General features: G+C 41.2%; 1 protein-coding gene across 9 annotated transcripts in view; it reads left to right on the top strand.

The window, feature by feature from the left end:
* The window catches only part of ZCWPW1 (zinc finger CW-type and PWWP domain containing 1), a 34156-nt gene extending 21545 nt beyond the window's left edge, over window positions 1–12611 (top strand). For all 9 annotated transcript variants that reach the window (XM_044232972.1, XM_044232971.1, XM_044232970.1 and 6 more), the window contains 6 exons: window positions 194–277; window positions 897–963; window positions 1395–1498; window positions 10452–10512; window positions 11014–11148; window positions 12123–12611. In XM_044232972.1, the coding sequence (XP_044088907.1) occupies window positions 194–277; window positions 897–963; window positions 1395–1498; window positions 10452–10512; window positions 11014–11148; window positions 12123–12430 (759 nt within the window). In that variant the 3' untranslated portion in view covers window positions 12431–12611. The remainder of the gene's footprint in view (window positions 1–193; window positions 278–896; window positions 964–1394; window positions 1499–10451; window positions 10513–11013; window positions 11149–12122) is intronic.
* Window positions 12612–12828: the final 217 nt, after the last annotated feature.

Consider the following 12828-nt stretch of genomic DNA (forward strand, 5'->3'; position numbering starts at 1 on the left):
AATTGATACCAGGTTTGTTATGGGGAAATAAAGGGAGATTATGTCTCTAAGCGCAAAATATTAAGAATAGGAGTATCTTATCAATACCAGGAACTGGAAATAAAAGTGTTTAAAGATCCTGTCTGGTGAGTGGCAGTATGTTGGAGTCACTTCTTTAATATTCATCATTAACCTTAATCTTCTTCTATTTCAGAAAAAGTGCAGGAACAAGGACTGCAACCAGAAGCTGGGAGCAGCCCTGACAATGGCTCAAGAGGCAGAACAGATCAGTATTCAGGTGGGAGAACGTTCAGACCACACACCTGCTCCACCCTGGGACTTGGGACACAAAGCAAACCATATACTCTGTACTACAAAAAAAGTGGCTTGTCTTTCCCCATCATCCAGTCTTAGTCTTAGAATTAGTCTTTGCTTCCCAGGTCAGATTCCCTTGACTCCTTAAATCACTTATTGCTTCCCCTACCCTTGGACAAATAGGATCCTCTCTCATCCCACAGAGAGACATTTTGTAGTAGGAGGCATCCTACCTCCCTATTTAACTTTAGATCTCAGATGAATGTGCCTTAACTTCTCTTTTATGCAGGGTCAGTGTTTATCCTCAAATTCTGCCTTTGGGGGTGTGGTGGAGAATGACAGACTGAATTCTTTAAAAAAGTGGAAAAAAGAGATTATAATAATAGAGCATATAATTATATAACATAATATAAAAATAATGTAAAGATAATATTATAATATATAGTCGATCTTCACAGAAATTGAGATAAACAGAACACAAACTTCAGATAAAAATGGTATAGAATATGAATATAAAGTCCATAACTAAAGTCTTAAAGGCAGAGGGCAAAAATCGTCCCCGGGAGATAGTGGTTGATGCCTTTATTTCTTGGTTCCCTTAGGAACGGGTTAATTTGTTTGGTTTCCGGAGCCGATATAATGGATCTGACAGAAGTGGGGAAGGAAAAGGTAGGATCAGTAGGAGGATGAGGACTAGAGAGGGAGGTGAGGAGAGGACATAGAGAGGGAGGTCCTTCATGAGGGCAGCAACTGAACCTTTATTTTGTATCCAATGTCATCCACCTAGTTCTGGATTCTCTAATAGGAGGCTGTCCATGAATGCCATTGACCGAGTGTCCAGGGTGGGTGGATGGATAGAGGGATGGGGGAAGAGAGAAATGGAAGGAAAAAGAGGTGGGGAGGGAGGGTGCATGTTGAGGAGTGATGGGACTTTGGAAACGGTGGAGCCGTGATACTCTAGGGCCATGTTTTATGGAAAAAAGACCACTGGGACGTGAAAGGCAGAGTTAGAAGACTGCTTCTCCGGGATTAGCACTTTTAACTCATCATCTAATGTATTGGATCCGTTCTTTAGCTTTTCCTTCCTATTCCTGTTCTAGACTTAAGGCACTCTGGGGCTAGCAGCCCAGATTCCTGCCTGGGGAAAGAAGAGGAAGATTCAGAGTTGGAGGCGGAGGAGATGGAGGAGGAGGAAGAGAAAAAAGTAAGATTGATCAAGATTTGATCTTGAGGATGGCTTTTAGGAGATTCCTGTAGGACATCTGGTTGGCATGGGTTTCTATTTAGTAGGGAACCATCCTGTGCCCACCTTAGGGTGGCGCTCCCTACCTGGTCTTATCTCTCAGGGGTCTTCAGGGAAGGCGACTCTCTTCTTTCCTCAGTTACTCTCTCTAATATCTCACATTTCCAGGAACTTATTTCTTGATGATCATCTCAGATCTTAATATAGCGGTTTGGTTCTTCTTGGAGCCATTTCAGAGAATAGCAGTTTGCCTCTCTTCACTGTCTGTCTTCCCTTGTGTGGACCCTTAATCTTAAGTGGCTTAATATTCATTCACTTGCCTCCTTATGCTTTTTTTTTTTTAAACATGAAATATAGATTTAAAAATTTTTTTAAAAAGATTTCTTTATTTAAGAGAAAGAGAGACTGTGTGTGTGGGAGAGAGGGGCAGAAAGAGAGGGAGAGAGAATCCCAAGCAGACCCCTTGCTGAGTGCGAGCCCAATGCAGGGCTTGATCTCATGACCCTGAGATCGTGACCTGAGCCAAAACCAAGAGTTGGATGCTTTAACCCACTGAGCCACCCAGGCGCCCGAGCCTGAAATACAGATTTTTAAAAAGTACTTAAAAAGACTTTTTTAGAGGGTAGTTTTAGGTTCCCAGCAAAATTGAGAGAAAAGTACAGGGAGTTCCCATATGCCTCCTGCCTGCACACATGCATAGCCTTTCCCATTATCAACACTCCCCGCAGAGTGGTGTGTCTGTTTGTTGATGAACCTACCCTGGCACATTGTAATCACCCAAAGTCCATTGTTTACATTAGAGTTCAATCTTGGAGTTGTCATATTCTGTGGATTTGGACAAAGATAGACAATATGTGTACATCACTGTAGCATCATACAGAATATTTTCACAGCCCTAAAAATCCTGTGTGCTCTACCTATTCACCCCTCTCCCTGTCACCCCCGACAACAACTGATCTTTTTATTGTTTCAGTAGTTTTGCCCTCTCAAGAACGTCATACAGTTGGATTCATGCATGCATATCCTTTTCAGACTGGTTTCTGAGAAATATACATTCACGTTTCCTTTGTGACTTTTCATGGTTGGATAGCTTGTATCTTTTTTTTTCCTCTAAATTTTTCCATTTTCTGGATGTACCATATTTATTTATCCATTCACTTACTGAAAGACGTCTTCGTTACTTCCAAATTTGGACAATTATGAATAAAGCTGCTATGAACAGCTGCATACAGGTTTTTGTGAGAACATAAGCTTTCAGTTCCTTTGGGTAAATACCAAGGAGCTTGATTGCTTGGATTGTATGGTAAGAGGATGCTTAGTTTTGTAAGAGAACAGACTGTCTTCCAAAGTGACTATACCATTTTGCGTTCCTATCAGCACTGAATGAGATTTTTTTTTTTTTGACTGAGAGAGAGATCAGACGTAGGCAGAGAGGCAGGCAGAGGTGGGGGGGGGACACAGGTTCCCCGCTGAGCAGAGAGCCCGATGTGGGGCTCGATACCAGGACCCTGAGATCATGACCTGAGTGGAAGGCAGAGGCTCAACCTACTGAGCCACCCAGGCGTCCCTGAATGAGATTTTTTTGTTGTTTTACATCCTTGTTAGTATTTGGTGTTATCAATGTTCCAGATGTTAGCCATTCTAATAGGTATGCAGTGGTATTTCATTGTTGTTTTAATTAATTTATTTATTTTTAAAGAGTTTATTTATTTATTTGACAGAGAGAAAGATCACAAGTAGGCAGAGAGGCAGACAGAGAGAGAGAGGGGGAAACAGGCTCCTTACCTAGCAAAGAGCCCGATGCGGGGCTCCATACCAGGACCCTGGGATCATGACCTGAGCTGGAGGCAGAGGCTTTAACCCACTGAGCCACCCAGGTGCCCCTCATTGTTGTTTTAATTTGCATTTCCCTGATAACATATGATCTGGAGCATCTTTTCATAATCCCATTGGCCATATCTATATCTTCTTTGGTGACGTGCCCACTGAAGTGTTTGGTCCATTTATTTAATTGGGTTATTTTCTTTATTGTTGAGTTTTATGAGTTGTTTGTGTTTAGATAACAGTCCTTAATCAAATGTGTCTTTCACCAATATTTTCTCCCAGTTGGTGGCTGGTTTCCTCGTTCTCTTCCCATTGTCTTTTGCAGAACGGACGGTTTTAATTTTAATGAGGTTAGTCTATGAATTGTTTCTTTCTTGGATCATGCCTTTGGTGTTGTATATAAAAAGTCATTGCCATACCCAAGGTTATCTACCTTTTCTTCTATGTTGTTTTCCAGGAGTTTTATAGTTTTACATTTTTTACATTAGATCTATAATACATTTTGAGTAAATTTTTGTGAAGAGTGTAAGGCCTATGTCTAGGTTCATTTTTTTGCATGTGGATGTCTGGTTTTTCAAGCATATTTGTTGAAAAGACTGTTATTGCCTTTGCTCTCTTGTCAAAAGATCAGCTGACTATTTTTATGTGGGTCTATTTTGGGGCACTCTATTCTGTCTCATTGACCCCTTTTTTTTTTTTTTTCCAATTCTACATTGTCTTGATTACAGTTGCTTTATAATAAGTCTTAAAGTTGGCTAGGGTCAGTCCTCCAGCTTTGTCCTTCTTCAATATTGTGTTGGCTATTCTGGGTCTTTTGCCTTTCTATATAACTGTAGAATCAGTTTGTTGATACCTACAAAATAACTTGCTAGGATTTTGTTTGGAATTGCATTGACTCTATCAGGCTGGAGACATTAACTGTTGACAATAATGAACTTTTCCTATCCACAAACATGGAATATCTGTTTAATTCTTTGATTTTATTAATGAGAATTTTTGTAACTTTACTCATATAGATCTTGCACATATCTTGTTAAAATTATACCTAAGTATTTAAATTTTTTGGTGCTACTATAAGTGGTATTGTGTTTTTAATGTCAAATTCTACTTGTTCATTGCTGGTATATAAGAATGTGACAGACTTTTATATATGAACATGCAGCCTACTATTAATGTTTGTTAGTTCTGGAGTTTTTGATGATTCTCTTGGATTTTTCTATTTGGTGATTATGTTATCTGCAAACAAAGACAGTTTTACAGTTGATCCTTGAACAGGTTTGAACTATGTGGTTCCACTTATAGGTGGATTTTCCCCCCATAAATATAGTGCAGTATTGTAAGTACATTTTCTCTTCCTTATGATTTGAATATTTTCTTTTCTCCACCTTTATTGTAAGAATATGGCATATAATACATATAATGTACAAAATACATGTGAATCATCTGTGTTATTGGTAAGACTTCCAGTCAAGAGTAGGCTATTAATAGTTAAGTTTTGGGGGAGTCAAAAGTTATATACAAATTTTCCACTGTGTGAGGGGTCAGTATCCCTAACCCCTGCATTGTTTAAGGGTCAACTGTATTTCTTCCCAATATCTATATCTTTTATTTCTTTTTGTCTAACTACATTACTTAGAACTTCCAATATGGTGTTGAAAAGGATTGATGAGAGGGAACGTCCTTCCTTTGTTCCTGATCTTAGGGGGAAGTCTTCTCGTTTCTCAGCATTAAGTATGATATTGGTTTTTTTTTTTTAAAGATTTTTTTATTTATTTGACAGAGAGAGAAAGAGAGAGTGAGATCACAAGTAGGCAGAGAGGCAGGCAGAGAGAAAGGGAGGAACAGGCTCCCCACTGAGCAGAGAGCCCTATACAGGGCTTGATCCCAGGACCCCGAGATCATGACCTGAGCCGAAGGCAGAGGCTAAACCCACTGAGCCACCGAGGCACCCCCAATTTTAGTTTTTTTGTAGATGTTCTTTGTCAAGTTGAGGAAGTTACCCTCTCTTCCTTGTTTACTGAGAGTTTCGACCATGAATGGGTATTGGATTTTGTCAAACACTTTTTCTGTATCTATTGTTATGATCATGTGATTTTTCTTTTTTAGCCCACTAATGTGATGGATTACATTCATTGATTTTCAAATGTCAGAGAAGTCTTGCATGCATTGAATAAATCCCATTTGTTCACGGTATATACTTCTGTTTGTACATTGTTGGATTTAATTTAGTAATATTTTGTTGAGGATTTTTGTATCTCTTTTCATCAGATACATTGGTCTGTGGTTTTCTTGTAATGTCTTTGTCTGGTTTTGTAATGGTGGCCTCATAGAATTAGGAAATATTGTCTGCTTCTTTTCTCTGAAAGAGGTTATGGAGAATAGGCACAATTTCTTCCCTAAATGTTTGGTGGAATTCACCAGTGAACCCATAAGTCTGGTGCTTTCTGTCTTGGAAGGTTGATTACTAGTTACTGATTCAATTTTGTTAATAGATATAGACCTATTCAGATTGTCTGTTTCTTCTTGTGTGAATTTAGACAGATTATATCTTTTAAGGAATTGGTCCATTTCCTCTTGGTTATCAAATTTGTTTGCATAGAATTATCTGTAGTATTCCTTTATTATTCTTTTAATGTTCAGGGACTCTGTAGTATATTTTCCAATATTACTAATTTGTTTCCTATCTCTCTTTTTCTTAGTTTGACTAGAGGCTTATCAGTTTTATTGATCTTTTTAAAAAATCAGCTCTTTTGTTTCATTGATTTTCTCTACGAATTTCCTGTTCTCATAACCTCATCAATTTCTGCTCCAATTCTTTTTTTTTTTAATTTTTTTAAAGATTTTATTTATTTATTGACAGAGAGATCACAAGTAGGCAGAGAGGCAGGCAGAGAGAGAGGAGGAAGCAGGCTCCCTGCTGAGCAGAGAGCCCGATGCGGGGCTCGATCCCAGGACCCTGAGATCATGACCCGAGCCGAAGGCAGAGGCTTTAACCCACTGAGCCACCCAGGCGCCCCTCTGCTCCAATTCTTATTATTTCTTTTCTTCAGCTCACTTTGTATTTAACTTACTCTTCTTTTTCCCAAGTTTCCCAAGACTGAAACTTAGACTGCTGATTTTAGGTCTTCCTTCTTTTATTTTTTTAAAAAGGTATTTATTTTATTTTATTTTATTTATTTATTTGACAGAGATCACAAGTAGGTAGAGAGGCAGGCAGAAAGAGAGGGAGAGGGAAGCAGGCTCTCTGCTGAGCCGAGAGCCTGATGCAGAACTCGATCCCAGGACCCTGAGATCATGACCTGAGCCGAAGGCAGCGGCTCAACCCACTGAGCCACCCCGTCACCCCTAGGTCTTTCTTCCTTTCTAATGTATGTGTTCAGAGCTAAATTTTTCTCGAAGTACTGCTTTTTTTGTGTCCCACAAATTTTAATAAATTGTTTTATTTTTGATTTAATTTATATTTTACATTTCATTTAGTTCAATATTTTGTGATTTAGTTCAGTATCTTGTGATTTCTTCTTTGACCCATGTGTTACTTAGAAGTGTGTTTTTTAATCTTTATTATTTGGGGACTTTTTAGTTATCTTTCTGTTACTGATAACTTGTTTAACTCTGTTGTGGTTTGGGAGCAGACACTATGATTTCTAGTCTTTTAAGTATGTTAAATTTTGTTTAAGTTTTGTTTTATGGCTCAGAATGCGATCAGTCTTGGTGAATGCTCCATGTGAGCTTGAGAAGAATATGTATTCTGCTGTTGTTGAATATAACAAAGTAATTTGTAGATGTTACTTATATCCAGTTGATTGGTACTGTTGTTGAATTCAACTATGTCTTTCCTGATATTCTAACTGTGTCCATTTTTGTTTTTCATTCTTTTCCAGCCAAGTTTTTGGGTCTTTAAAAAAGATTTTATTTTTTAACTAATCTCTACACACAGTGTGGGTCTTGAACTTACAATCCCCAAGATCAGGAGTCTCATGCTCTACCAGCTGAGCCAGGCAGGCACCCCCCCAAATGATTTTTTTGTCTTGTTTTGTTTTGTTTTGTTTTTAGAGAGAGAGAGAGAGACAGTGTGTGTTCAAGTGGTGGGGAAGGGCAGAGGGAGAGGGAGAGAGAGAATCTTAAGCAGGGTACATGCTCAGGGTGGCCTCTGACTCGGGGCTTGATCTCATGATCTTGAGATCATGACCTGAGCCAAAACATAAGAGTTGGATGCTTAACCGACTGGGCCACCCAGGTGCCCCTCCCCACCCCACAAGTGGCTTTAACTGAGCATTTTATATGATTCCATTTTCTCCCCTTCCTTAGCATATCAGGTAAGGTATTCTTTTTCTTTGGCTTCTTCCAAGGCTTTTTCTTTTTCTTTTTTCCTTTTTTTTAAAAGTTATTAAATTCCAGGTAGTTAACATACAGTGTAATATTAGTTTCAGGTATACTATCTAGTGATTCAGCACTTCATACATCATCAGTGCTCATCACAACAAGTATACTCCTTAATCCGCAGGGCTTTTTCCTTATCTTTGATCTTCTATAGTTTGAAAATAACACACCTGCATGGGGCTGTTTGGCATTTATCCTCTGGGTGTTCCCCAAGATTCCCGAATCTGTAGTTCGGTGTCTGACATTAATTTGAGAAACTTCTCAGTCATTATTGCCTTTCTTGGGTTTCTTTCTTTTTTCCTTCTCCTTCTGGTATCCCCATTGTGCATACATTACACATTTTACAGCTGTCCCACAATTCTTGGATATGATGTTCTTTTTCTTCTTTTCAGTCTTTTTTTTTTTTTTTCCTTTGCTTTTCAGCTTTGAAGGTTTCTGTTGAGATAACCTCAAGCTCAGGGATTCAGTCCACTAGTAAGCCCACCAAAGGCGTTTTCTTCATTTCTCTTACAGTGTTTTTGATCTCTAGCACTTCCTTTCTATTCTTTCTCAGGATTTTTATCTTTCTGCTTACATCGCCCATCTGTTCTTGCATGCTACTTTATCCATTAGAGCCCTTTACATTTTAATCATCTTTGATTTCATTCCAATCTGATAATTCCATGCCATGTCCTGTTTTGATATTTGTTATGTCTGTTCAAATTGTGGGTTTTTAAAAAAGATTTTATTTATTTATTTGACAGAGAGAGAGATCACAAGTAGGCAGAGAGGCAGGCAGAGAATGAGGGAGAAGCAGGCTTCCCGCTGAGCAGAGAGCCTGATGCGGGGCTCAATCCCAGGACCCTGAGATTACGACCTGAGCTGAAGGCAGAGGCTTTAACCCACTGAGCCACCCAGGCAGGTCCCCCCACCCCCCCCGTTTTTTTTGTTTTTTTTTTTTTGCTTTTTGGTGCATCTTGTAGTTTTTTACTGATTGCCAGACACAATATACCAGGTAAAAGAAATGGTGGTAAATATGCCTTTATTTATTTATTTTTAGATTTCTTTATTTATTTTGGCCGGGGAGGAGGAGAAGAGCACCAGTGGGGGTAGGGGCAGGGGGAGTGAGACTATTAAGCAGACTCTCTGCTGAATGTGAAGCTTGAGTTGGGCTTGATCCCGCAACCCTGAGATCATGACCCAAGCTGAAATCAAGGGTCAGACGCCCAACAAACTGAGCTACCCAGGTATCCCTAAATATGCCTTTAGTATTGTGATGGTAAGGTCAGGGGAGGGGGTGTGTTCTGTGGTCCTACTACTAGGTCTTGTGTCTTTTTTCTTTTTAAAAACATTTTACTTATTTAAGTCATCTCTACACTCCGTGTGGGGCTTGAACTCATAACCCTGAGATCAAGAGTTGTATCCACTTCTAACTGAACCAGCCAGGCAAGCCTAGATCTCATGTCTTTAAATGAACCCATGCTCTGGACTGTGAACTTCGTGGTGTTTCTTAGTGTTTTCCCCCCATTAGGTGGGACAGGATGGCTAGAGTGGCAGGGGTTAAATATTTCTCTTCCACGTGGACAGTCAGTCTCTGATAATATCTTGGTAGATTAGGCTGTGGTTAACTAGTTTTTCCTGAGAAAAGGCCTTTTTCAGAAGAAGAGAGTGCTCGCCTATTATTTCAAAATGTTGCCTTTGCTCTTCCTTCTGCCAGAAGCATGACGGGACTTTTCTCTGATATTTTCTGTGACAGCATGGTCCTGGAGGTCAAACCCATAAAGGTCTGGAAGCCACTGTAAGACTGGGCAACACTGGTGTTTTTAACTCCCATACTTGTCTGCACTGAACAATTTATTTAGTACTGTTGAGGTTTTTCTGCCCTGGAACTGGTTCTTGTGAGAAGTGCTGGTTCTTCTGCTTCTGAATCTGTGCCCTGGTAAGATATGACTTCCTGCATTTGCTTCTCTGTCTCTTCAGGACAGAGGTTTGGTGGCCCTGTGTCCTTCCCTCTTTTTTTTTTTTTTTAAGATTTTATTTCTTTATTTGACAGAGAGAGCACAAGCAGGCAGAGAGGCAGGCAGAGAGAGAGGGGGAAGCAGGCTCCCTGCTGAGCAAAGAGCCTGATGCGGGGCTTGAGCCCAGGACTCCGAGATGATGACCTGAACCAAAGACAGAGGCTTAACCCAGGCACTCCGTTCTCTCTTTGATCAAAATAAAAAGAGTTGTTGATTTTTCAATCTGTTCAGTTTTTTTACTTGTTGTTAGAGTGATGACTTCTAAACCTCTTACATGTAGAACTGGAAACTGGAAGTCCTGAAAGAGGTTTTTTTTTTACTTTCTCTTTAAATTATTTTTTTGTTGAGGCAAAATTGGCCTATAACACTTTATAGGTTTCAGGGATACAACATTATTATTTGAAATCTATATGTACTATGAAGTGATTAACACTTAAAGAGTCTAGTCATTGATTTGATTTTTAATAGTTTTTTTTATCATGTTCGTGGCCTAACTTTATTTCTTTCTCTATAAAGCTTTGTACTGACCAATACCAAACAGAATGGGAAGGAGAACAGTTTTGTCTTTGTTGTCATTGATTTAAACAGGATCAAGCTACAGAACTCAATTTGACTCCCCTAACCACTCAACATTTCCATAGCATCCCACTCTATTAAAAACACTAATTATATGACTTCATTTATCTTTTCTTATTTTTCTCTCCCATTCTTAGGACCCAACTTTGCCCAGTCCCAAGCCAGCCAAAATTCAGACCAAAAAACCCAAGGCAAGAGGTAAGCAAGCCAGCTGGGAACAGGTACATGGTACCATTGAGGCAGAGCAGAAACAGACAGTGGGAGGGGCCGGCAGGTCACTGGATCTTACTGGCTGTCTCAGCTCTAAAATCTGCAAAAATAGTCAAGATTCCTACTAGTGTCATCAGGGAAGCTGTAGCCTCCTTGCTTCTCTGTTCTGATTATAAAATCTTAGGTTAAAGGTGGAATGAATGTCTTAAATTCTTAGCCAGGCGGGATGACCTCCTGGAGGAAGGAGGCTATGAGGAAAAACACAAGGTGAAGAAGGTCCAGGACCAAAAAAGAAGGGGGGCAGTTGGAGAGAGTAAGAGAGAGAGAGAGAAATATTTGGGGAAAAGGAGGGAATCGAGAGAACGCCCTTGACTGAGAATGAGCAAAGACGCAGGCAGAGACTGAGGGGAGTGTCTATGGACCCTTGCTGAGCTGTCATTTGGAGGGAAATAAACAAATATCCTCCATGGTTGGGGTGGGGTGATGCAGGCCTAGCAAATGGACGAGATGGGACCCTGCAAAAGAAGACGATGAAGAGATCTCTGGGAAATGAATCTGCAGCTCCTCCTGTATCCATAATAGGAAGGAAAGAAGGGCATGGGAAATCGGAGCCTGACCAGCCAGGTAAGGCTCAGAGCTTGGGCAGAACTATGGGGGATGAGGTTCAAGTCTAAGTCTCCCCTTCCTGGATCATTTTTTAACTTTATAGTTTCTCACTACTTTTAAAAAGAACAAAAATTAGGGGCGCCTGGGTGACTCAGAAGTTAAGCATCTGCTTTCAGCTCAGGTCATGATCTGCAGGTCCTGGAGGGGGCGTGATCTTCAGCTCAGCTGAGTGTCTGCTTCTCCCTCTCCCTGCTTGTGCTCTGTCTGTCTGTCTCTCTCTCAAAGAAATAAAATCTTTTTTTTTTTTTTTTTAAATGCTATAGAGATGCCAAAGTCTCTTTTTTTTTTTTTTTAAGATTTTATTTATTTATTTGACAGAGATCACAAGTAGGCAGAGAGGCAGGCAGAGAGAGAGAGGAGGAAGCAGGCTCCCTGCTGAGCAGAGAGCCCAATGTGGGGCTCGATCCCAAGACCCTGGGATCATGACCTGAGCCGAAGGCAGAGGCTTTAACCCACTGAGCCACCCAGATGCCCCTCAAAGAATAAAATCTTAAAAAAAAATATTAGGCATCTCAAATTGGAGAGTGTAGCACACCCTATAGAAACATAATGGTTATTGATGGATTTGATCTAAGGACAGGACAATGGTGAGGAGGGGGGACCTGACATTTGTTGAGTATTGCTGTGAGCTGGCTAGATAGATACTCCTTGCTGGTTCCCTTTAATTCTTTCAATATCTCTATGGCTGGACAGTTGCCATTTTAGAGATAAGGGGACTAAGGCCCCAAAGGGTTTAAAATTTGCTCAAGACTCATGACTAGCATATGTCTGGATCCATGGCTTGAATCCAGGTCTTTCTAACACCAAAGCCCATTTTCTTTCTATTGAGAACTTTCCCAGAAACCTTTATGGAAATAGGAATTTAGGAGTTTGACTTGTAAAATCTCACAATGGCCTAATAGGACTCTCAGTTTCATCACTTTTTCATCCAGGCCTTAAGAAAAAATTTAAAGCTCCTCAAAGCAAAGCCTCAGGAACCAGCTTGTCTGAGGATGAAGAAGCTAGAATGGTACCAAAGGACCTGACCCCACCAGCTCATCATGCGGCCTGTCCCGTGGTGGGGAAGGAAGGCTGGAAGTGTCCTCAGGAGGCTGGAAGTGTCACCCCTGACGGTGACGCCTCCAGTGACCTGGACCTGGAGCAGTTCCTGGAAGATGTTGGGACGGAGCCAGAGCAGCTGGAGGAGCCGTGGTGTGGAGATGCCGCCGGGGACTTCACCTTGGCCTTCTTCGAGGAATAGCTGTGTGCACCTGGCTCCCTGCTGCTCTCTCGCCCCCTTCCCTGCCGGCAGCAGGGGGAACCCCTCAGAGGGTCCCTGAGAAGCTATTAAGTGTGGGGCTTGGTCACCGGCTACAGGTCAACTGGCCGAAGTCCTAGCTGTGCAGTTCCCGTGTTAATAAAAGAGGTTCCAGCTCTCCGCAGCTGGTCTCTAACCCCCGTGCTTCCCTTCGGCTTCCCTCCCTCCCCTCCGCTCCCTGGGGCACGTCCCTGTGTCTGTGGGAGGCTGGCACAGTCTGAGGGATGTGGGAAGGCTGGGACACCTGAGTCCTGGGAGAAGGCCGTCGTCGGGGAGGGCAGGTCTGGGTTCAGACCCCGGCTCAGCCACATACTAGGCGCGTGGCCTGGAGAAAAGCGCTA

Source organism: Neovison vison, chromosome 14 (assembly GCF_020171115.1).
Source record: "Neovison vison isolate M4711 chromosome 14, ASM_NN_V1, whole genome shotgun sequence".
In the NCBI taxonomy this organism is placed as follows: Eukaryota; Metazoa; Chordata; class Mammalia; order Carnivora; family Mustelidae; genus Neogale; species Neogale vison.